The following is a 25,296-nucleotide window of genomic DNA, read 5'->3' on the forward strand; positions in this document are numbered from 1 at the left end:
TTGGGTCAATTAGAGAAAAAACTTTTTAACCCCACCCCTTGTCCTTCAACAAGACAAAACTTTAGCTAACTTTTCCACCTAGCTCTACCTGAAAGTTTCAACTCAGTAACAAGGTCATTCTCAAAATACTGATGATGCAGCATTTGGAACACCTAACAACTCAGAAATGTCTTTTCATCCTTTTTGCTACTTAACCATGATGCTTTGACAGGCTGGCACCAGATATTGTCTTTTGCCTTACCTTGCAACTTAAACATGAGTAGATTATAATTCCTATGCAAAGTTATTGTACTAAAACAATTATGTGGATTAAAAATATAACAATTTAACTCCCTCCCCAACACAAAATTTTGTATGCACAAATCATTCTTGAGATAGGCTATTGCACATACTGTTTTGATAGCCTGGATATACACAGGGTCTCTAAATTTACCTCTGCCACTCTCCCCCCCCCCCACAAGTCAAACCCTGGGGTTAACTCAATCCCCAACTCCTGACATTTCAAATATGATCTCTCAAGCTGTTCTGAAAATTTTATTCAAATTTGGTAACCATGCTGTGATAGAATTTTTTTTTAAATAAATTTTATTCTATAAGATACTAGAGATACCCTGCTTTATTAACCTGGACTTGGAAGGTCATAATATGGATACAGTTAGAAAGGATAGATTAAAATTGAATTTGCAATAGGCTAGGCCTAGAAATGTCATACTTGGAATCAGGATGAAATTCTGATTCTAGAGGTAAGTTTGTTTCTTGGCTTGGACTATCCAAATACTCTTTTAGGTAAATTTTTACCAAATCATATTATTGAGTTTCAAATAAAGTGAATATACCATTTGATGCATTTTTTTATGCTGATTACAAATATAACAATCATTTCTATCAGACATGAATTTTAGCCCCCCCCCCTATATATGCTGATTCAGGGTTTATATTTCTACATTAGGGGGGGGGGCAAATTTTATTTCTGATGTAAATGGGAGGTAAGTTTAAACCTTACCCCCACCCCCCTAATGTATCAATATATACCCTGAATTGGTATATATAGGGGGGGGAGGGCTAAAATTCATTTTTGATAGAAATGATTATTATATTCATAGGTAAAGTTCTACCAAATCATATTATTGAGTTAGGACTAAAGTGAAAACACCATTTGATGCCTTTGTTTATGCTGATTATGAATATAGGCTAATAATCATTTCTATTGGAAATGAATTTCAGCTCCCCCCCCTATATATGCCAATTCAGCGTTAGGTTAGGTATATATATGGGGGGGAATTCATTTGCAATAGAAATGATTATTATATTCATAATCAGCATAAAAAAAGGCATCAAATGGTGTATTCACTTTATTCCTAACTCAATAATATGATTTGGTAGAAATTTATCCACTTTTAATCTCAATATCTACCCTGTTTGAATTATTACCTTACCTTAAATCGCACTTGCTAGCGATAGGACGAATCCTGTGTCCGCCAGCTTCAGTGATGATAGTTAATCATCATCTGTGGCGTCCCAAATGGTGCACCACGGTTTGTTGAGCCACTCCCTATCCACTGATGACTTGAACGCATCCACGCTGGTAGAGGTTACTGTTTTTTCACTAAGGGAGTTCCACAAGCTGACAACTCTATTTGAGAAGAACTTGTTCCTTAGTCTGGTGTTGGCTCGTTTTCGGAAAAGCTTTTGAGAATGACCACGAGTTCTGTTTGAATTGTCCGGTTGGAAAAGGCCAGGAATGGTATCCTCAGCATTTAGGAGCTTGTATGCTGTTATCACATTGCCTCGTTTGCGACAATATGTTAGAGATGGTATTCTAAGCTTACGGAGACGGGATGGATAAGGGACATCATAGATGTCTCTAATACATTTTGTTGCCCTCCTCTGGACTGATTCTAGAGCTCCTTGGTCTGTCATTTTGATTCGGCATGCGATACACATTCTAAACTCTAGCCTTGGTCAAACTAGACTCTTGTATAGCTTGGTCACAACAGTTGGAGATCTGCTAGTGAACGTTCTTTTGATTAAGCCAAGAGTCTGATTAGCCTTTGCAATAGTCGCTTGTGCATGAATATGAAATTTCAATTCATCGTCTACCAGGACACCAAGATTTCTCTCCGCGTGGCTGCTGGAAATGGCATTTCGGGACCCATCCCTACAATCCATATGGTACTGAGTGTGTGGTTTTTTCTTCCCAAGGTGGAGAGTCTTGCATTTTGATGTGTCGAATTCAAGCCTCCAAATATTAGTCCAGTGAGTGAATGTATCGAGGTCCAGTTGGATCGACTTAATATTCTCCACTGTGTCTGCATGACCAATAAGTTTCGAGTCATTAGCGTAGAGGCTTACTTTGTTGTTTAGGATTTTTGGCATTTCATTTATGTATATATGAAATAAAGTCGGACCCAAAACTGTGCCCCGGGGGACACCATTTCCAGCAGCGGCCACCTTAGAGAAAAACATCCTTCCATCCTCGCCAAATACTTTAACCGTCTGTTTCCTATCTGTTAAGAACTGCATCACCCACTCAACCACACCACCACTCACCCTAATAGCTTGGAGCATGATTCAAAGTCTTTTATGGCAGACTTTGTCAAATGCCTTTGCCAAATCGAGTAGTATGATGTTGACTGGGAACCCTTGGTCTAAAGATTGATGAAATAATTATAAGAATCAATCAAGTTTGTTTCAACCAACCGACCAGACCTAAAGCCATGCTGACATGATGAGAATAGTTTATTGGTTGTCAAGTGTTTCAGGATTGCAGTGTTAACAATCGCTTCTAGTAGCTTCCCAATAAGACTGCAGAGGTGACACTGATTGGCCGGTAATTGCTTGCATCCTCTTTGCTGCCACCCTTATGTATGGGGGTTATGTGGGCCATGCGCCAATCCTGTAAGATACACTTTTCATCAAGGGATTTCTGAAAAAGGTGAGTGAGCGGGCCTGATAGTTCAACATCCAATTCTTTAAGAAGCCTTGGGTGTACACCATCCGGTCCCATCGAATTATTTGGATTCAACTTTTTTAGGCGTGCCACCCCAACTACCCTATTGCCTGTAATCGGGGGCATCGGGGTTATGCTGGTATCGGTGGGGGGGCCTGGAAGAGGGGCATTATCAGGTGGAGTAAATACAGATGTAAACTGCCTATTTACGGCATTGGCAATTTCTATTGGGTCATCTATTATACGGACATTATCTTTAAGTCACGTAACAGAGTGTCTACCAGGTTTACGGGCTGAGGCATAATTCCAAAAGCGTTTTGGATTTAACTTGCTTGCTGCTGCTACAGCCTCCTCATGCTGTTCAAATAACTTTCTGGATAGATTTCTGACTTGATTTTGTGTCTTAGTATATTTTGTGTAGTGGTTCTTATTGTGTATATTCTGTTTATATAGTCTCCAATACCTTTTCTTTTTATTTCTTGCTCTCTTTAATTCTTTGGTCATAAATTGTAGCGTTTTGGGTTTACAAGCCAATCCTACTGCAGTATTTGTCTCTGAGACCTCTAGCAGTATTTTCTTTATCATATTGTATAATTTATCAACATCATCCTTAATGATAAAGGACCAATCCTGCCCCGCCAAGTCTTGCCTGATTAGATAGTAATTTATATACATATGCTTTGTAAAAACCGATTTTTCAGGCAACAGTCTAAGGGAGCATCGTATGGCAGCGTGATCGCTTGCACTGAAGGGTGGTAGTGGGGCCACGTTTAAGAGCTCTTCATGGTCGTTTACTATTACAAGGTCCAGCAATGACGGGGGGTGGCCATCCCAGTGCCTAGTTGGAAAATTTACAGCTTGGTAAAGTGAATAGTTAGCTAGACACTCAAGAAATGGTACAACTGATTTCTGTCCAGAATAGCCACAGCCATCTATCCATTGGACGGAAGGTTAAAATCCCCAACTATGAGAAGGTTGCCTGTCAGTGCTACTTTTCTATCAATTGATTTTACTACTTCAAAAAGGGACCTCTCTAAATTAGGGGAACTCGGACTTCTGTAAATCATACCAACCTGTATTGGCTCACCAGGTAGGTTTATAGAAATCCACACTTGTTCTAAGTAAGGCTCATATTCAATATTAATATTTCTTACCTGGAAAGTATCTCGGATGTATAGGACGATTCCCCTTCCTTCCTGCTTTGATAGGTTGCTGATTATTTTGTATCCTGGTATCTATATCTGTTGTTCCGTCAGAGGGATAGTCCTTTTTGGTTTCACTTCACAGAAGGCATAAATATCTGAAGCACCTGATGTAATAACACACTTAATTTCTTGAAACTTTGAAGTTAGACAGTCAAAATGGCTGAAAATAACACTAAGGGCACTAATCTTCCCACAGCTTCCACTATCAGAGGGAGTTGATGATCTTTCAGAACTCGGCGAATCAATGGTTTGTCCAGATCTAGCACTGTAAAAACTATTGTCCGACTCCCCACTAGCAAAAGTATCACTTACATTTAATAATGCACTAGAAGAGAAACTATGTACAGGTTTTGGCAGCCCACTTAGAGTTCCAAATATGAAAGGGCATAAAGAGATATATATATATATATATATATATATATATATATATATATATATATATATATATATATATATATTCACTTTCTTCATAGGGTAAGACACCCAGTAGTTGGCCACCTGCCTATTCTTGGACAGAATGTAACTAACAGGGAACCTACCTCTAGGCTAATGTGCTTAGAAAGTTTTTATACATAGCTGGTTTCCCTGGTCACTAAGCACATTAGCCTAGAGGGTAAAATTCTACTTTAGCTACTTTTGGCTATCTTGGAAAGGGGTTAGGTTGGGAAAATGAAACTTTCAGGGATGGGTCTACAGGCTAAAGTATGTCCCGGGAAGGTATTTTGAAGTAGCAAACCTTCCTCCACTCCTTCTCCCTTTAGAGGGTCCAGAAATTTGCCTACATGACAGGTCTATACCCATTAAAATTTTAACAAAACAACATTTTACCTTAATTTTCAGTTATCAGTTTCTTTTTCTATGGCTTTAGTTCTGGAAATGCAATTCCTGTTATTTGAGTAGAAGTTTATGCCATGTAAATGTTCTTATTTCCAAAATTTAGGAAACGTATTTACATATCTTTAAAACCTTATAAATTGGGATTGAGTAAAGTTGTGAAGCTGAAAACAATTTTGTTGTACTTCATTTAAGCAGAAGATCTATTTTGCAAGGTTTCACTTCTATAACTCACATATTTTTAAAGGTCAGGACCCTCTAGAGGGAGGAGTGGAGGTGGGTACTTCAAAATATCTTCCTGGGACATACTTTAGCCTGTAGACCCATCCCTGAAAGTTTCATTTTCTTAACCTAACCCCTTTCCAAGATAGTCAAAAGTAGAATTTTACCGCCTAGAGATAGTCCATACGGATATCTAGGCCCTAATAGTGACCAGGGAAACCAGCTATGTATAAAAGCTTTCTAAGCACATTAGCCTAGAGGTAGGTTCCCTGTTAGTTACATTCTGTCCGAGAATAGGCAGGTGGCCAACTACTGGGTGTCTTACCCTAGCTAAATTATGTTGTAAAAAGCAAATGTATCCTCATCCGTACAGCGAGATACACCTTTCTTTAGAGCTTTTGCCAGACAAGGGAATAAGGCATTGGTAGGCTAACTTAATGACTGACAGCAAACCAAATTCTAAGCACACTCACCAGTGTCTTTCATTGTCATTTGCTGAAAAAATTGCAAATCCAGATCTCTGCTTCTTTTCTAAAAATGAGATGATTCGTAAATCGTGAACTACTAACTGAATCAGTACCCGTAAATTGATAGATGTCGTACGTGCTCCAACCTTTTCTGTTATAATCCATTTCTTTGTCTTGTCCTCATTTTATCTAATCGCAGTAGATAACTCCCAGGCCACCAACTACAACATTACCTATAATACAAATTTTCCTGTGGTTCATTGTTGACTTGTATTCCTCAAAGTCTATTCTTTTGTTTTATTTTTCAAATATCAGTATCTACAGATAGTTTTAAACCAAACTAAATTTAGCACTGTGCTTCTTAGTAAATCCGTAAAAATTTTTACAGCAACAAAAATGGTCTCAACTACAATTCTACATTTTCTTTTGTATGGACTGCAATGGTCAATGCTGTGCAGCAACAAAATTTCCACATGCACTCAGGTGAGAATAGTATGCATTTTGAAGAACCACCTCACGTTGTTTTCTATTACAACAAAACATAAAATCGCGAAGAAAGGAAGAAAACGAAAATTGTCCTCGTTTTCTCCCTTTCTTCACAATTTTATGTTTTATTATGATTAGCCAGTGTGGTCTCAGAAATTATTTGTTTTCTATTACTAAAACAAACAACCAAAAAGAAGTACCGGGCCACCTGAGGCCAATACAGATCTATACGCTCTACCTTCTCCCTCAATTTGTCAATAGCATTATTCTCTGTTCTTTCCAAGAAATTTCAATTTCTTTTAAATCTATCCTTCTGACGTTTCCCCATCCCAGTAAAGGACCACATGCTTTTCGTTTGACCCTGAATGGATAGCCAAAAAGAACAATCTGTCTTCCTTCATCTAAAAAATTTGTCCTAGTCATCACAACCTTTCTCATGGGTTGACCGTATTATAAGGTATATCATATTATCTGATATACCTACAAAGAAAGGACCTTCACCAAATCTTTTATATCAGCTAAATCGAATACGTGTTCTTAACGCATAAGATTGAGGACCAACGGGATCTGAGGGATCGGGCACCTCTTAATTAGTATTCTAAGAGTGAAAATTTAGTCGATGTATCCTCTCTCCTTCTTAAAAACAGAGTGTCTAAAAAAAAATCAGCAGACAAACGTATTCGCTTCATAAGGAAACCAAGCTGTTGCCTTTGTAATTACCTGTTTTCTTTCAAACTCATTTAATTTAATTTTTCTTAAAATCACTGGGCAATTCCACTTTTGAAGATCGTATTCATGATCTTCAATAATTTATCTTTAAATTTGCAGCAATCATATTCGAATTATCACACTATCAGCACTTGGGCCTTTCTATAATCCTTTCAGCACTGTGTAAACCCTTTTTTGCAAAATAAATCTTTATTCAATTCAAAACTGTCGCTATTTTTTTCAGTCTTTTCTTTTTCATTTCTTACAACTCTATCCCAGCTCAAAGCATTTTCATTCTGCCCACCTCTCTTTACTACCGCTGCTGCTACTAAAAAATTACTACATCACCAAGCCGCCTAATGCCAACAAAGCTATGGACACGACTTCTCTATCCCAATTTGTTCAAAGCTATTCTAATAAGTCCCCATTTTCCTCAATCTTTCCTTACGACTCCCTCCCACGCCATTCGGAGATGACCCACTTTTCGTTCGGCCAACAAGGACAACCTTTGGCAATTTGTCATCCTTCATCCGCAGAACATGTCTTAGCAATCTACGCCTTTCTCTTATTATAGCCCTAGAAAGCGGAATTGCACGGGTACCTAAAACAATCAGTAGGCATTTTTTTGGAAAACATCTAGCATCTCCTCTTCCATTTTTCAGAGGGCATACGCTTCAGTACCATACTTGACCACTGTCATCTTCTTCTTCTATTTAACAGCAGGCGGGCTTTTCAGTAAAACTATTTAGCCCTTTTCCTTCTGCTTCACTCTGTGAGCTACAGAGCTACTGGCTTGATTGCCTCATATTTATTAGATATATTCAGATATCTTTCAGCAGATCTTTCGACTCTAGGAGTTCAAATATAAGATGATAGATGTCGATTTCTATGCTCTGTGTGCAAGTATAGTTGGCTAGGTTCTTGACTGATAGTGGGATTTTGTGGTGTTTGAAGAATTTTAACAGTTTAGAAAGCAAGGTATGTTGTGCAGACGTCAGCATATTACATTCAAATAGGCAATGGTCAATTGTTTCATTATTCATATTACAATGCCTGCAAAGAGGGGACAGGGGAATTGAACCACTTGAATTAGAAAGCTTATATGAGAATGCAAGGAAATTTAGTCCATTTGTTCCAGACCGAATTCTATGATAAATTTTAGAAAGATACTTATTGGGAAAGGGGGAAAGGATAGGATTAATCTTATTAAAATTAATATCTGATAGCCTCCATCGGTAAATATCTCTAATTGGGATTGGTCTCCCACTTGGCTGGTCAATATTTATAGCATTTTTTGCTATTTCATCAAGCTGATGATTACCACTTATGCCAGAGTGGCTAGGAATGTACTGAAAGTAAGTCTTTATGCCACTTGAAGCAAGATTATCAATAATACTAAGACAATGATAAGTGTCAATGTCCAACTTATATTGAGGAGCTGAGGCCAGCAACTCAAGGCTTGATAAAGAGTCGGAATAGATGATAATATTATTCAATTTTTCAATCAAAGATTGGTTTTGCTTAAGGTGTTCTAATGCCATGATTATGGCATTTAACTCAACAGACATTATAGATAAATTATTAAATAATCTCTCGCCCATTGCAATTTTCAGGTGAGGAAGGAAAACACCACTTGCAACCTTCTCATTCATTTTTGACCCATCAACAAACATTTGGAAGTGATTTTTATAGGTAATTGTATTAAGTTCTGCAAATTTTTTCTGAACAAAAGCAATGGGGGTTAAATCTTTATTCCATTTTGAAAATTCAGTATTTATTATGGGAGATGACCAATTCCATGGAGGGGATTGGGGGAAAGTAGGTGCAATAGACTTTGCTGGTACAGGGAACTTCTTTTGAATATTGGCATACTCATCTGCAATACCTCTATACATGGCTGGATTCCTTAACCAATTATGTAATGTGTGTGAGCTATTTGATTCAATTTTTGTAAGATGTTTTATCAAGAGAAAGCTACGTCTCTCCCTTATTGTTGTTAATCCACTCTCCATAAGCAGAAACTTGGTGCTTGTGGGTTTCCTAAGACCAAATATGAGACGTATTATATCATTTTGTGTTGTTTCAATTTTTTGCATCTGGGTCTTTGCACATGCACCATATACAATGAGCCCATAGTCAATATGGGGTCTTATATGTGATTTATAAAACTGAAGTAAGGTTTTCTCCTTACAACCCCAGGGTGTGGAAAGAAGTCTTTTTAGTATATTTGCTTTTCTATAACATTTTTTTATTGTGTTTGAAATGTGGAGGTGGAAATTAAGTTTTTGGTCAAGCATGAGACCTAGGTAATTAATATTATTATCTTCTGGAATAGTTGTTTTATTTAGAGTTAGTTTTGCATTAACATGGTTTCGCTTCCTGTGAAATTGGATTATTTTTGACTTGGTGGGTGCAATGGGTAAATCTGAATGTTGAGAGAATTTTTCAAACTGGAAAAGTGACTTTTGCAGATTTGACTGTGCTATCTGAAAGGTGTTGCCAGATGACCATAGCACCAGATCATCAGCATATTGTAGATTCGTATGGGGTAGGTTCATGTCCCAGAGATATAGGGCAAATAGGAGGCAACTGAGGACTGCTCCCTGAGGTAGGCCTTTGGATATTGTCTTTTGGGGTGAAGAGGCTGAACCAACACAAACAATGAAACTTCGCACTTCTATGAAGGATTTAATAAAGGATACTAGCTTGGGAGGTACTCCAAGGTTTGCAAGTTTATTTAAAAGGATTTGGTGGTTCACATTGTCATATGCTCCTTCAAAATCTAGGAAAGCTGCCACTAGGATATTTTTTTTTGAGAAAGATTCATTTATTGCATTTGTTAGCAAAATGAAAGCATCTGTTGAGGAGTGGTATTTCCTGAATCCAGTTTGAGTGTGTGGGATCATGTTATTTTTCTCAACAAACCAAAGGAGTCTGTGATAAATCATTTTCTCCATTATTTTCCCCATCACAGGTGTAATCATTATGGGCCTATAAGACTCAGGGTTATCTTTTGGTTTATTTTTCTTTAGGATTGGTAGGAGGGACGAACATTTCCATATATTGGGGAACCTAGACGATGCCCAAGCGTGATTATAACAATTTAGCAGTTCTTGTTTGTATGAAGGTGTGAGATTCTTTATCCATGTAGGGTGTATATTGTCATAGCTGCTGCTAGTTTTGGACCTAATATGATGTATTGCATTATTCAATTCCTGGATTGAAAATGGATTAGTTATGTACTCGGATCCTGGGCGTGGTTGGTAACTAGGGTTCATAGGAATTGTGGACAGATTGCTTTGATTGTTTGATGTTAGCTTATTAACAAAAAGAGTTGCAAATAGGTTAGCCTTTTCAATATCATTGTCATAATGGGTATTATTATGTATAAGCTCATACAGGAGTGGGTTGGGAGAAGTCTTTTTCCCACAAATGTGGTTTATGACTTTATGTATAATTGGCTCATGCGTTTCTCTGAAGAGATTATTTGCAAAATTATTCCAGTATTTATATTTAGCATCTATTATAGTCCTTTTTAGATTAGATTCTGATTGTAATTTTTTTAAATATGTAGTAGGTGTAGGTTTTTTTATGAATTCTGTCCTAGCTGCCTTTTTTATCTTCCATTTATTTAGGCACTCATTTGTCCACCATGCTTTAGGAATTTGTTTAGGGAATGTTTTCTTAGGTGTTGTCCTGGGGATAGCATGATTAGCTGTATTTATTAGTAAAGATGTCAAGGCTTCAGCATGTGTGTCAACTGTTGTGTTAGAAATGCATGAACTTTGGGTGAAACTTGTAATTTCATCATTTAGCTTATTTTGGAAAATAGACCAATTTGCTTTAGCGTTGATAAATTTGGAGGTATGAGATGAAGTTTCAGCAGGTTCATTTAGGTAGCAAACTATAGCAAAGTGGTCTGTGCACAGACTATCAATTTTATTTATGTAAATTTTGTTCAAAAAATTTAAAGACACAATTTGTAGGTCAATTGTGGAGAATTTGGCACTTTTGGGGTTAAAATATGTATGTAGGTTTGGAGGGGTAGCAACAGCTAATTCATTATTATTTGAAGTCATATGCTCAATAAATTTACCAGCTTTATTTGCTGGTTTATTCCCCCACAAAAGGCTGTGGGCATTGAAATCACCACAAATAATGATGTTTTTTAACATATTAGAATTATTTATATAATTAAAGAAATCCTTGGCATCGGAAGTTTGGCCATTAGGGTTATAAAAGCTTTTTATGTAGGTTTTTAAATTATTCAGCCAAACACTTATACCAATTACATCAACATCATTTTCAAAATCTGGAAAATTGATGCCACAAAATTTTATATTATTATTAACTAATAAAGCTACACCACCTCCTTTTCTCTCTGAAGATCTATCCTTTCTCAGGATAGTGTATCCCAGAGACTTAATTTGTTGATTTTGGGTTAAATGAGTTTCCTGGAGGCAAGCAATATTAATGGAATTATTATTCATAAATGATATTAGTTCATTTAGCTTATTTTCTGTGAGTGATCTTACATTCCATTGGAGTATTGATAAATGTTGTGTTGTTGATTTATTCTTCATATGACTGTGTATCAATGTTCAGCTTTGTTAAAAGTAAAGCAAGATCTTTTTTTGCTTGAATGAGCATATCATCTGGGATGTAGATTTTTGCCAATTCTGCAATAATTTTTGTTTTCTGTAGTTGATGTATGTTCATGGCCTGAACTGCATTACAGTTTAGAATGAATAAGCATATATTTGGGAATTGCATTTTTGGTAGTGCATCCTGTTTTTTGGTTAAGGGATTGATTCCTGGTAGTGATTCTGGTTTGTTTCTTCTTGGGAGGTAGTGCCAGGCTGGCCTCATCTCACCGGAAAACGAGGCTTGCTGGCTTGGTGATTCCTTCTGATAGGGATTTGAGCTAGGGGGCTTAGAAGATGTTGTTTTATATGGGGTGCTTGATGCATTTGGGGCATTTGACTTGGGGGTTTTGGTTGGTTTCATTACAGGCTTTATTTGGTATTGTTGGGCAGCATTTGCTTCCATTGCTGCAAAGGGGTATGGGATGGCCTTCTCTGTTGATATTTGGAGTGTTAGAGCTCTTTTCTTGTATGCAGGGCATAATGATTTATTTGTAGATTCATGTGGACCTTTGCAATTGATGCATGTAGGCTGGGTGTTTTTGCAAGTTGTCAGCTCTTTAGGGTGGAAAAATTTACAATTACTACACTCTTGGAGAATTTCATTGCATTTGTTTGTCGTGTGTCCCAATTTGAAACACTTCTGACACTGAATAGGCTTAGGTTTGTATTCCTTGTGTGGTTTGATTTGCCCAAATAGGAATAATTTTTCTGGGATATCAATTTTATCCTTTAGTGTGAATAAGAAGGATCTACTAGTTTTTAGGCCAGTAGAGTGAGGTTTTCCAAGTTGGGTAACATCCTCAACTGGGATTGTGTTTCCAGCCCTATCTGAGAGGCCTTCTTTTAACTCCTGAGTAGATATCTCTGGGGGAACATTGTAAACTACAATTTTTGTTGGTGATTGTTTTGGGCTCCAATTAGATACAATAATTGGGATATTCAGAAGGGATTTAAGGTTAATTATTGTATCTGCTGATTTCTGATCTTCTACAGCTTTAAGCAGAGATCCATCACGGTTAATGTTAAGGGAGAACATTGATTTTAGCAATTTAAAAATTGCAACTCTTATTGCAGTGATCAATTTTATTTCAAAAGGGGTAGTGGGAGTAATTTTAAGGTAAATTCGTAAGTTTTTGGAGGGAGGATCTTGGGCAGGTAGAGGGGAAATGCTTTTAATTGAGGAGATTTTTTTCCTTTTTTTAGAGCTTCTAGAGAGGACCTCTTGAAACCCATTATCATCATTTATGGTTGCATTAGGACCTACAGTTATCATTGTCCTATTCTCCGAATCGGAGCCATCATTAGAACTTTCAGATAATGTGCTTGACCAGCCAGGATGGGTATCTTTCACTATGGAATTTGATTTGGGATCTGGGGGGACGTTTATTATAGCTTCCAATATTCTCTTCTTCTTCTTCTATTTAACAGCAGGCGGGCTTTTCAGTAAATCTATTTAGCACTTTTCCTTTTTCTTCACTCTGTGGGCTACAGAGCTACTGGCTTGATTGCCTCATATTTATTAGATATATTCAGATATCTTTCAGCAGATCTTTTGACTCTAGGAGTTCAAATATAAGTTGATAGATGTCGATTTCTATGCTCTGTGTGCAGGTATAGTTGGCTAGGCTCTTGGCTGATAGTGGGATTTTGTGGTGTTTGAAGTATTTTAACAGTTTACAAAGCAAGGTATGTTGTGCAGACGTCAGCATATTACATTCAAATAGGCAATGGTCAATTGTTTCATTATTCATATTACAATGCCTGCAAAGAGGGGACAGGGGAATTGAGCCACTTGAATTAGAAAGCTTATATGAGAATGCAAGGAAATTTAGTCCATTTGTTCCAGAACGAATTCTATGATAAATTTTAGAAAGATGCTTATTGGGAAAGGGGGAAAGGATAGGATTAATCTTATTAAAATTAATATCTGATAGCCTCCATCGGTAAATATCTCTAATATTCTGATCTTGTTTCGCAGACTTATCTTCCTATTCTTCAAAACTTTTTTCAACTGTAAAAAAACACCCTGGGCCTTAACAATTCTACTTTTAACAACTTCAGTGCAACCATCGTCTTTGCTAATAATACTATTTAGGTAAGTGAAGATGTCCGCTTGATCAATCTTCTCGTTACCCCAACACCACCTCTTCACCTTCAATTGTTCCCAGTCTTAACGACCTAGACTTCTTGACATTAATTTCCAAACCTATTCTCGCACCCTGAAATCGCAAAACCTCTAAAAGTTCATTCCTTTTGCTATCATCTAGGATGCTTAAATCATTAGCATAATCTAAGTCTAAGAGAGTTTTACTTTCCCATTTAATTCCGTGATCTCCCATAGCCTTTGTTGTGCTCTTTATGACAAAGTCCATCAAAATGATCCATATAAATGGGGATGGAATGCAATCCTCTTTAACTCCTGATTTAATACAAACCAGCTACTAACCTCACTTTCTACCTTAACCAAAGCAAAGTTATTCACTAATGACTTTAATGTATATGTCATAAAGTGACATATATGTCACTAATCCCTTTAATGTATTTATCAGGTATACCACACAAGGATAAAACTTTACACAGTATTTAACCTTATGCCGTCTGGCTGAATCTTCCACACCTTTGGCAATACAACCCTGCCCTCAATTTCACACCTCCTTAATTCATATTTTGATGCTCTCTCCAATTCCTTTACATTCCTTTTGTTTTCATATAATCTATAACTCAGATAATTCTTGTACAGGTACCTCCTCCTCTGTATTAAACATAAAGCATTTTCACTAAAATTCGTAGATGCGTTTCTAACTTTCTTCCCTAAGACACCATCAGTGACTTCACAAACTTTATCCAAAATTTATTTCATCGATCTTCGACATTGTTAAAATTTAAACTCCAGTTTAGTATTCAACTGTTCTTGGAAATTTTTTCTCAACTTCTCATCCTAGAGTCTACCAACGTCATAACTTCCCAGAAGGTAATTAGCCTTCTTAAGTCTTAGCTTTAAACTAACCCTAGACACTACTGGATGGTGATTTTCACTTTTAACATCAATAATAGCACTCTTATATACCCTAGTATCTTCTATCGATCCTACCAGTCTTTGATTTATAATAAAATAATCAATAAGGTTAACAGTCTTACCATTATGAACTAGATAGTTGAACTAGGATGTTGCTAGACCAAAAATGCACAATGTGAATACTATTACTGCTTCTACGGGGCAGTGGTGGCCACCGTCTCGTGGTGTCCCTAGTCTATTGGGCTTAAAGTGGGAACCAGGGAGAAGAGGTTTAGGTCTTTGGACGTGTGTGGTCTGGGACTGGTGTTAAAGTTTACCTGGTAAAATTGTAATCCCGTAGCCTCCGGATGGCAAAGGGTAACGGGGACGATCCTAAACTTGGAGCCAGAAATGGCAGAGGGCGACCGAGAGGATCCTACACCTGGATCCAGAAACCGTGAGGGGCAACGGAGAGAAACAGGAGGTGGAGAGTAGAGATATTGGTATCCTGGCTACGTTCATCTCCGGGCTAGAGTTCTCTCTCAGAGCCAAGACCTCATCTCCCCGCGTGCCGGCCCGGTACAGCCAAGTTTATTCACTCCCAAATACTGGGTGTTTCTTGACCGTTTGATTGCAACTGAGCCGGGAAATGAGGAAAACTGCCGAGGGATGGAGTAATAGAGGTGGACAAAAGGCATGAAGGAACCCGAACCGCAATGAAGTTCCAGATGAGGATTAAGGGAAATGGTACAGGGGATAAAACTCGGTTCCAAAGCCACCATTTAGAGAGGGGCCCAGGCCTTTGGGTTGTAATCTTGAGCTCACCACTCAGGTGGCTGCCCCTTCAGACGGTGAATGATTTTGCACGCACGCAATTTTCATTAGATGGCAAACCAGAGGGGATGGCCGAGGGTTTGCTTGGGGGGGGGTTACTCCAAGGCCACACCCTGGTCCAAGTCTGGGAGTGCTTTGGTGTTGGTGAGGGTCTTAAAGTGGTAGTGACAGACCAAAGTCAAGAGAAAAACTTTATTTTCAATGGTGGATAAAAATGAAGAATTAATAAAGGCCCCGATGAAGAATAACCATCCGTTAAGGCCATGAGCGTGGACGAGGATGACATTCTGATAAAGCAACTGGGAATCCTTGTCGACAATCGTGGGCTCCCATAGCCAGAAATGGGAGAGGTTCACAAGAATTCTGAGGCTGAGATAAGCACGGCTAACTTAAGTTGCCGCTCTCGCCCAGACCAGAGAAAGTATGAATCGGGGGCAATCCTAATTATAACACAGAACAATGAGCACCTGGAGAAGTCTCAACGCAGAAAGAGACCCAACTGGAAGGAGAGAAGAAAAGCCAGAAAGGTAAGAAGTGATGGTCTGCAGGGGACATCTCCCAACACCGGGGCGCCTGAGAGGAGAAGGCCTGGAATAGAACACGGACATACGACCCCGCCCGGAAAACCCACCGCAATCACAGGGGAAAAAGAGAGACAGAGCCAATCTACACGAAAATACGACCCCGGAGAATGCTTTGGCAAATAGACACCCCAAACCAGAGAAGAGTACGAAACCGACCACTGGAGTATCGAAAGAAAAGAGGAGACCTGCAGAAGGAACCAGATTGATACCCATAAAGGGGATTAAGAGTGAGTTTTAACCCGTTAAAGAAGATGATTTTGTACTTTTGATGGACGCCATTGAGGCCAAGATCCTGAAGGGCAACTTGGGCTCTGGTTCTAATGAGGCCTCCGCGAGATTGAAGGAAGGCATAACTAAAGTAAGGTACCAGGATAAGAGGACGGCATTACAGATTAAGGAGGTAGTGAACGGGTTGGAGCAGGGTTATGTTGCCTTTGCTTCAGGAGACACACCTCCAAAATGAAATTTCTCCATTGACGATTCGAATTTCAGTCCTAAGAAGAAAATTAAAGTTACCAAGATCCATGCCAAGGAGGGAAAGACCTATCTCAATGTAGCAATTGACGTGGCGCTTTTTCCGGAAGTGGAGAAACGGAACTTTCAGCTCCTCATCGATTTGAGGAGTCCTCAGCTTTCTGACTCGTGCTCCTCCGATTCCAGTCTCATTGATCTGTGTCTGAGCCCATTTTTATCTTGTCCTCATTTGCTTCTTTACCTCCAGATATGAAAAAAAAATTCTCCCCTTCATTAGGGAAAGAATAAACAAAATATCCCACTAGTTTTTTTTTTTATTGGATAGTGGTACTGCCAAGGTTTTCGTATTTATGTACTTGTCTGACCTCTCCTTTTTTTAGTGTCCCTTTTAACTTTTTTTTGTATACATTTTTGTTTTTAGTTTAGTTTGACCAGTTTACTTTACATACTCCTTAGGAATACTCCTTGATATAGAAGGAGCATTTGATAATGCTACTTTTCGATCCAATGTAATGGCTATGGGGAAACCAAGACTATACAGATCTATTCAGAAATGGAATTCCCATATACTCAGGAATCGACAGGTAGTCGTAGAGCTAAAGGGAATCAAGAAATTAAGAACTGTTCAGAAAAGACGTCCACAGGGAGGGAGGGGGGGGGGTTAAGTTCCCCATATACGTGGAAACGTGGTCATGAATAGTTTGTTGAATTTACTAAAAGAGCGATCTGGATATAGCCAGGCCTTTGTGGCCAATCTAGTATCCCTATTGAAAGGGAACCATCGAAGGACCCTGTTTGAGTTGGGACAGCATATGATGGATGAAATCCTAACATGGTCGCAGAAACATAAGCTGCATTTAGCTTCTGAAAAGAGTGAAATATTAATATTCATCAAAAAGAGAAAATGGCAAGTTCCCTTTGTCTTAAAATATATGATCACCTGTTATTCCTGAAGAAACGAGCGAAATATCTAGGGCAAATAGTTCATCACCAGCTGAACTGGAAAGTTCAATACATTGAAAAGCCACAGAAAGCTACAACTTTCCTAATTCAATGTCAATTATTGATGAGAAAAAGCTACGGCTTGGCTCCTAATAAGATCATGCATTCATATAAGACGGTCATTAGACCGATTCCGTTATATGGAAGTGTTTTGGAACAGTTCAACTCCAATTGAGAGCCTTAATAGTAGTTGGATCAGTTCAACTCAAATTTAGAGCCTAAACAAGAGTTTAAAGGCTAACACCCCAAATGATTACATCAACATATCATGGAATCACTACGGCATCCATGGAGCTTTTCTTAGGACTTCAACCCATATAAATTTTCTTGAGGAAAAAGCAATAAAAAGTGCAGTCAGATTGCAGATAAATGGTCAATGGATCCATAGACAGCAGACGTGAAATTGGAAAAATAATGGCCATTTCAACATCTGTAGCTCATTTCTTCAGTGCAGGGAGCTGCAGATACATAAGGAGAATTTTATACTAACAGTGGCTCTTGAGAGGCAATTCCATATTATTATAAAGGATAGGAAGGAAATAAAGCAGAAAATACAGCTGTTCCATGAAATTAAAACGGTAGTCTATTACACTGGAGGTTTGTTGTTTGATAGAAAATCAGAGACGGGAGTAATAATATACCCAAATACTACCAGTGTGGACAAAGAGGTAATTAGTTACCACTCGAGAGAATTTAATTTGCGCTTCACTGAAAAAAAACAAAACACTTTTTGAATGTTTTCTATTTTTCTAAATTTAATAAATCCAAAATTATCACGACTTTCAGGAATCATTATCAGCATAGGCTATGTATTAAACTGTCAATCCATGTTGATTTTTTCTCAGTAATCTTGGTTGATTTTTTTTTCGATTTTATGAGGAATAAACACACAGAGATCAAAATAAGGATTGTTTTCAGTAAAGTGCAAATTATATTCTGGTCTGTAGAAGAAACGGAGGTTTCAGCTCCACTTCTTTTAGTTTCTGCTCGTTTTAGTTTGACTGTGTTATTTATTGTATTTCTGTTTGTTTAGGGTTTCACTTATTTATTGATTGTGATTTCTGGTAGTTCACAACAGCAACAGCAACCTTATAAGAAAATCGAAATATATTTTCTTGTGATTATTATCTCTTCTAATCAGCAGTTGTACTAAACCAATTCTGCTCAAGTCATCCTCAGGTCTATACTGTGGTGTTTATCCTCCCCATAGTATAGTGCAGACGGTTTGATATCATCTATTTTCCCTTCTTATTTTGGTTTTATTTTTGTGTTTAAAGCTTTTTCCAATAGGCAATGATTAGAAGTCCTCCAAAAGAAAAGTCCCCCCAGATCCCAAATCAAATTCCAGTGAAAGTGTCATAGTGAAAGATACCCATCCTGGCTGGTCAAACACCCTATCTCAAAGTTCTAATGATAGCTCCAATTCGGAGAATAGGACAATGATAAGTGTAGGGGCTAATGCAACCATAAATGATGATAATGGGTTTCAAGAGGTCCTCTCTAGAAGTTGTAAAAAAAGGAAAAAAATCTCCCCAATTAAAAGCATTTCCCCTCTCCCTGCCCAAGATCCTCCCTCCAAAAACTTAAGAATTTACCTTAAAATTACTCCCACTACCCCCTTTGAAATAAAAATGATCAATGCAATAAGAGTTGCAATTTTTAAATTGCTAAAATCAATGTTCTCTCTTAACATTAACCGTGATGGATATCTGCTAATAGCTGTAGAAGATCAAAAATCAGCAGATACAATAATTAACCTAAAATCTCTTCTGAATAACCCAAATATTGCATCTAATTGGAACCCAAAACAATCACCAACAAAAATAGTAGTTTATAATGTTCCCCCAGAGATATCTACTCAGGAGTTAAAAGAAGGCCTTTCAGATAGGGCTGGAAACACAATCCCAGTTGAGGATGTTACCCAACTTGGAAAACCCAACTCTAATGGCCTAAAAACTAGTAGATCCTTCTTATTCACACTGAAGGATAAAATTGATATCCCAGAAAAATTATTCCTTTTTGGGCAAATCAAACCACACAAGGAATACAAACCTAAGCCTATTCAGTGTAAGAAGTGTTTCAAACTGGGACACACAACAAACAAATGCAATGAAATTCTCCAAGAGTGTAGTAATTGTAAATCTTTCCATCATAAAGAGCTGACAACTTGCAACAACACCCAGCCTACATGCATCAATTGCAAAGGCCCACATGAATCTACAAATAAATCCCTATGCCTTGCATACAAGAAAAGAGCTCTAACGCTCCAAATATCAACAGAAAAGGCCAGCCCATACCCCTTAGCAGCAATGGACGCACATGCTGCCCAACGCTACCAAATAAAGCCTGTAATGAAACCAACCAAAACCCCCAAGTCAAATACCCCCAATGCATCAAGCACCCCATATAAAACACCATCTTCTAAGCTCCCTAGCTCAAATCTCTATCAGAAGGAATCACCAAGCCAACAAGCCTCCTTGTCCGGTGAGATGAGGCCAGCCTGGCCCTCCCTCCCAAGAAGAAACAAACCAGAAACACTACCAGGAATCAATCCCTTAATCAACAAACAGGATGCACTACCAAAAATGCAATCCCCAAATATATGCTTATTCATTCTAAACTGTAATGCAGTTCAGACCATGAACATACATCAACTACAGAAAACAAAAATTATTGCAGAATTGGCAAAAACCTACATCTCAGATGATATGATCATTCAAGCAAAAAAAGATCTTGCTTTACTCTTAACAAAGCTGAACATTGATACACAGTCATATGAAGAATAAATCAAAAACACAACATTTATCAATACTCCAATGGAATGTAAGATCACTCACAGAAAATAAGCTAAATGAACTAATATCATTTATGAATAATAACTCAATTAATATTGCCTGCCTCCAGGAAACTCATTTAACCCAAAATCAACAAATTAAGTCTCTGGGATATACTATCCTGAGAAAGGATAGATCTTCAGAGAGAAAAGGAGGTGGTGTAGCGTTATTAGTTAATAATAATATAAAATTTTGTGGCATCAATTTTCCAGATTTTGAAAATGATGTTGATGTAATTGGTATAAGTGTTTGGCTGAATAATTTAAAAACCTACATAATAAGCTTTTATAACCCTAATGGCCAAACTACAGATGCCAAGGATTTCTTTAATTATATAAATAATTCTAATATGTTAAAAAATATCATTATTTGTGGTGATTTCAATGCCCACAGCCTTTTGTGGGGGAATAAACCAGCAAATAAAGCTGGTAAATTTATTGAGCATATGACTTCAAATAATAATGAATTAGTTGTTGCTACCCCTCCAAACCTGAATACTTATTTCAACCCCAAAAGTGGCAATTTCTCCACAATTGACCTACAAATTGTGTCTTTAAATTTTTTGAACAAAATTTACATAAATAAAATTGATAGTCTATGTACAGACCACTTTGCTATAGTTTGCTCCCTAAATGAACCTGCTGAAACTTTATCTCATACATCCAAATATATCAACACTAAAGCAAATTGGTCTATTTTCCAAAATAAGCTAAATGATGAAATTACAAGTTTCACCCAAAGTTCATGCATTTCTAACACAACAGTTGACACACATGCTGAAGCGTTGACATCTTTACTAATAAATACAGCTAATCATGCCATCCCCAGGACAACACCTAAGAAAACAGTTCCTAAACAAATTCCTAAAGCATGGTATACAAATGAGTGCCTAAATAGATGGAGGATAAAAAAGGCAGCTAGGACAGAATTCATAAGAAAAACAACACCTACTACATATTTAAAACAAATTACAAGCAGAATCTAATCTAAAAAGGACTATAATAGATGCTATATATAAATACTGGAATAATTTTGCAAATAATCTCTCCAGAGAAACAAATGAGCCAATTATACATAAAGTCATAAGCCACATATGTGGGAAAAAGACTTCTCCCAACCCACTCCTGTATGAGCTTATACATAATAATACCCTCCACACCTCCACATTTCAAACACAATAAAAAAATGTTATAGAAAAGCAAATATACTAAAAAGACTTCTTTCCACACCCTGGGGTTGTAAGGAGAAAACCTTACTCCAGTTTTATAAATCACATATAAGACCCCATATTGACTATGGGCTGATTGTCTATGGTGATTGTGCAAAGACCCAGATGCAAAAAATTGAAACAACACAAAATGATATAATACGTCTCATATTTGGTCTTAGGAAACCCTCAAGAACCAAGTTTCTGCTTATGGAGAGTGGATTAACAACAATAAGGGAGATACGTAGCTTTCTCTTGATAAAACATCTTACAAAAATTGAATCGAATAGCTCACACACATTACATAACTGGTTAAGAAATCCAGCCATGTATAGAGGTATTGCAGATGAGTATGCCAATATTCAAAAGAAGTTCCCTGTACCAGCAAAATCTATTGCACCTACTTTCCCCCAATCCCCTCAATGGAATTGGTCATTTCCCATAACAAATACTGAATTTTCAAAATGGAATAAAGATTTAACCCCCATTGCTTTTGTCAAGAAAAAATTTGCAGAACTTAATACAATTACCTATAAAAATCACTTCCAAATATTTGTTGATGGGTCAAAAATGGATGAGAAAGTTGCAAGTGGTGTTTTCCTTCCTCACCTGAAAATAGCAATGGGAGAGAGATTATTTAGTAATTTATCTATAATGTCTGCTGAGTTAAATGCCATAATCATGGCATTAGAACACCTTAAGCAAAACCAACCTTTGATTGAAAATTCGAATAATATTATCATCTATTCCGACTCTTTATCAAGCCTTGAGTTGCTGGCCTCAGCTCCTCAATATAAGTTGGACATTGACACTTATCATTGTCTCAGTATTATTGATAATCTTGCTTCAAGTGGCATAAAAACTTACTTTCAGTACATTCCTAGCCACTCTGGCATAAGTGGTAATCATCAGGTTGATGAAATACCAAAAAATTCTATAAGTATTGACCAACCAAGTGGGAGACCAATCCCGATTAGAGATATTTATCGATTGAGACTATCAGATATTAATTTTGATAAGATTAATCCTATCCTTTCCCCCTTTCCCAATAAGTATTTTTCAAAAATTTATCATAGAATTCGTTCTGGAACAAATGGACTAAATTTCCTTGCATTCTCATATAAGCTTTCTAATTCAAGTGGTTCAATTCCCTTGTCCCCTCTTTGCAGGCATTGTAATATGAATAATGAAACAATTGACCATTGCCTATTTGAATGTAATATGCTGACGTCTGCACAACATACCTTGCTTTGTAAACTGTTAAAATACATCAAACACCACAAAATCCCACTATCAGCCAAGAGCCTAGCCAACTGTACCTGCACACAGAGCATAGAAATCGACATCTATCATCTTATATTTGAACTCCTAGAGTTGAAAGATCTGCTGAAAGATATCTGAATATATCTAATAAATATGAGGCAATCAAGCCAGTAGCTCTGTAGCCCACAGAGTGAAGCAAAAGGAAAAGGGCTAAATAGTTATACTGAAAAGCCCGCCTGCTGTTAAATAGAAGAAGAAGGTAGTTCTGCACTTTAAAAATTATTTGACTTTATTTCTGATCAAGTTTGGTTTAACGAAGCTCTTTACTTTTCTTTGAAAATTTTCTTTCGTGGATTTGTTTTTTAATAAATAGAAGAAAAACTGAAACAAAGAAACTGATATCAGTCTTCATGATCAAGACCCCTCGAATAAAATAAAGACACACTAGCAAGAATAAGTTGACATAGCCTTCATTTCATCATTTTACAAAGATCAGCTCTGTTTTAGCTGCCTCTGAGAACGGCTATTGGTCATATCACACCTTAAGTTTTATTTTAATCACTATCTTTGGCAAGTCATCATTCCACATAACTTGTTTTCCAGTCCATTCAGATAAATATCTCGATTCAAAGAATTTATTCCCCCTCCAAGATGTAAAGGGTCGACTCTGACCCTAGAAAAGTTTCATTTATGTATGTCAACCCGTCCTGGTTACAATCATAATAGCAAGAGTAAAGGGACCCTCCTGCCCACATAGAGGTAGGATCTTAAAAAGGTTCCATTACAACCCTTAATATTGGTTGCAACCTAGTGTGGCTGAGATCAGAATGGTTGGTCCTGGGTGTTCCGATGACGAAATTTTAGTGGTATCTCTCTCTTACTCAACAGAACTCCGACCCCAAAAAGCCTCAGTATCTTACTGGCTATAGCTTGCTATCAATTTTCTTAAGAATCCAACAGCTCCTTACGATGCATATCCTAATGACGAGATTGTGACGCCTCTCCCCTATATCATTAGAATTGGGCACCAAGTCCCAAAAGGCAAAATTAGGAAACTTACTTTTACTTTCCACCAAGATGTCTACTTGGAACAAGTTCAAGTAAGTATTGTGGTGCGAAGAATTTAGAAAGCCTCCGATATCAGCAAGATTACAGGCCGCAAAAGCTTCAACAGGACACTTACTCTTATTGCCGAAATGGAGAAGAGAATTCCATCCCCCATAAATGTAGGGATAGACACAGATCCAATGAACTCGAAAGGTACAGATAGGAAAATTACTCTTACTTCTAACCAAAGAAGGCTGAAATCCAATAGCCTCTTTTGCCACATATATAGATGACAAGAATACAAGACTCCGACCCTAAGTTTTTCATCTACAGAGGTCACGTCATGTCTTGATAGACAAAATTCACAACAAAGATACAATATCTTACTTCCCGCAAAGTTAGGCTAACATTCAACAACGGTTTTTACTAGATGCCTTAATGATATGAATTCAGAGGTCCCCTCTCCCTCCTCCAGTAAAAAATGGATTATTTCCGGGGAGACACAGGATAGCACTGGACCCCTCACTCTTATTTTCCATAGATTTTGATTGAAATCCTCAAACTTCTCTTTTAAGATTTTATAGGGTAAAAAGTTCACGCCGCTTCGCTATTTCCACAGAGAATGGACTTCCGACAAGCCCAACTAAAACACTTACTCTTACACTACAACAGTATTTGAGATTCCCGACCACTCCTTTGGTTGTGTATCCCTACAAAAAGAATTCAGAGTCACTGCCTTTGTATTCTCCAAAAACTAATTAAAACAAATCTCAGACAATAGCTCCTATTCCCGACAAATTTGATCAAGATCCAGCTATACTTTTTTTATGTATCTTAATGTAGACTTAAGGGCCAATCCCTAGGGGTGCAGAATGTTTTTTTTGTTTTTTTTTTTGGGAGGGGGATATAAAGAATGTGTTCCAAGGTGTAGGCACTACGCACCGATATCTTGGAGCATTTTTGGAGGGGGTTTTCCCCCTCCCCCTAGTTATAAGAAAAAGAAAAACAAGAAAGAGGGAAAAAAATCTAACAAAAATCTAACCATCAAAAAAAATAATCTAACTATCTAACAAAAAAGTACTCAATAAACTATTTTCATAATTCATTAGCCGAGATTGACGCTCTTCAATAACAACAAAGGGGTGTGCTACGCCAAAACTAGACACGAGCCGTCGTTCGCTATCCAATAAAGGGATACCTGATAGAAATTTCATATAATGAAAATACAGTCGGCGGAAAGCTACTTTCTCAGTTTGACTAAAAAGTTCCCAGGAGGGTGCAAATGCTAATAAATGGAGCACAGCAAACGCATTATATAGGCTTCCAAGAATTGCCCACTTATACCTAGATTTAGATGATGTACGTCCTTCGCAATCTTTCACTTAAAAACTCAAGCAGGAAGGGCCTGATATGCTCCAAGCTAGAACCAATGGGGAGGCCAAGACAATACTAGACAAAGGATTTACAAGTTGCGATCCAAGGCGAATATTTTCAGCAGAAGAACGACCAGTCGACTTACCAACTACAACAACTTCACT

General features: G+C 37.5%; 1 protein-coding gene across 1 annotated transcript in view; it reads right to left on the bottom strand.

Moving 5' to 3' along the window:
• The window catches only part of stas (Transmembrane protein stas), a 28,143-nt gene extending 22,315 nt beyond the window's left edge, over window positions 1–5,828 (bottom strand). Inside the window, exon 1 of the mRNA XM_089104556.1 lies at window positions 5,685–5,828. Within this exon, the coding sequence (XP_088960682.1) occupies window positions 5,685–5,703 (19 nt within the window). The 5' untranslated portion in view covers window positions 5,704–5,828. The remainder of the gene's footprint in view (window positions 1–5,684) is intronic.
• Window positions 5,829–25,296: the final 19,468 nt, after the last annotated feature.

Source organism: Artemia sp. Qi Xiang Cuo, chromosome 2 (genome assembly GCF_049724085.1).
Source record: "Artemia sp. Qi Xiang Cuo chromosome 2, ASM4972408v1, whole genome shotgun sequence".
In the NCBI taxonomy this organism is placed as follows: domain Eukaryota; kingdom Metazoa; phylum Arthropoda; class Branchiopoda; order Anostraca; family Artemiidae; genus Artemia; species Artemia sp. Qi Xiang Cuo.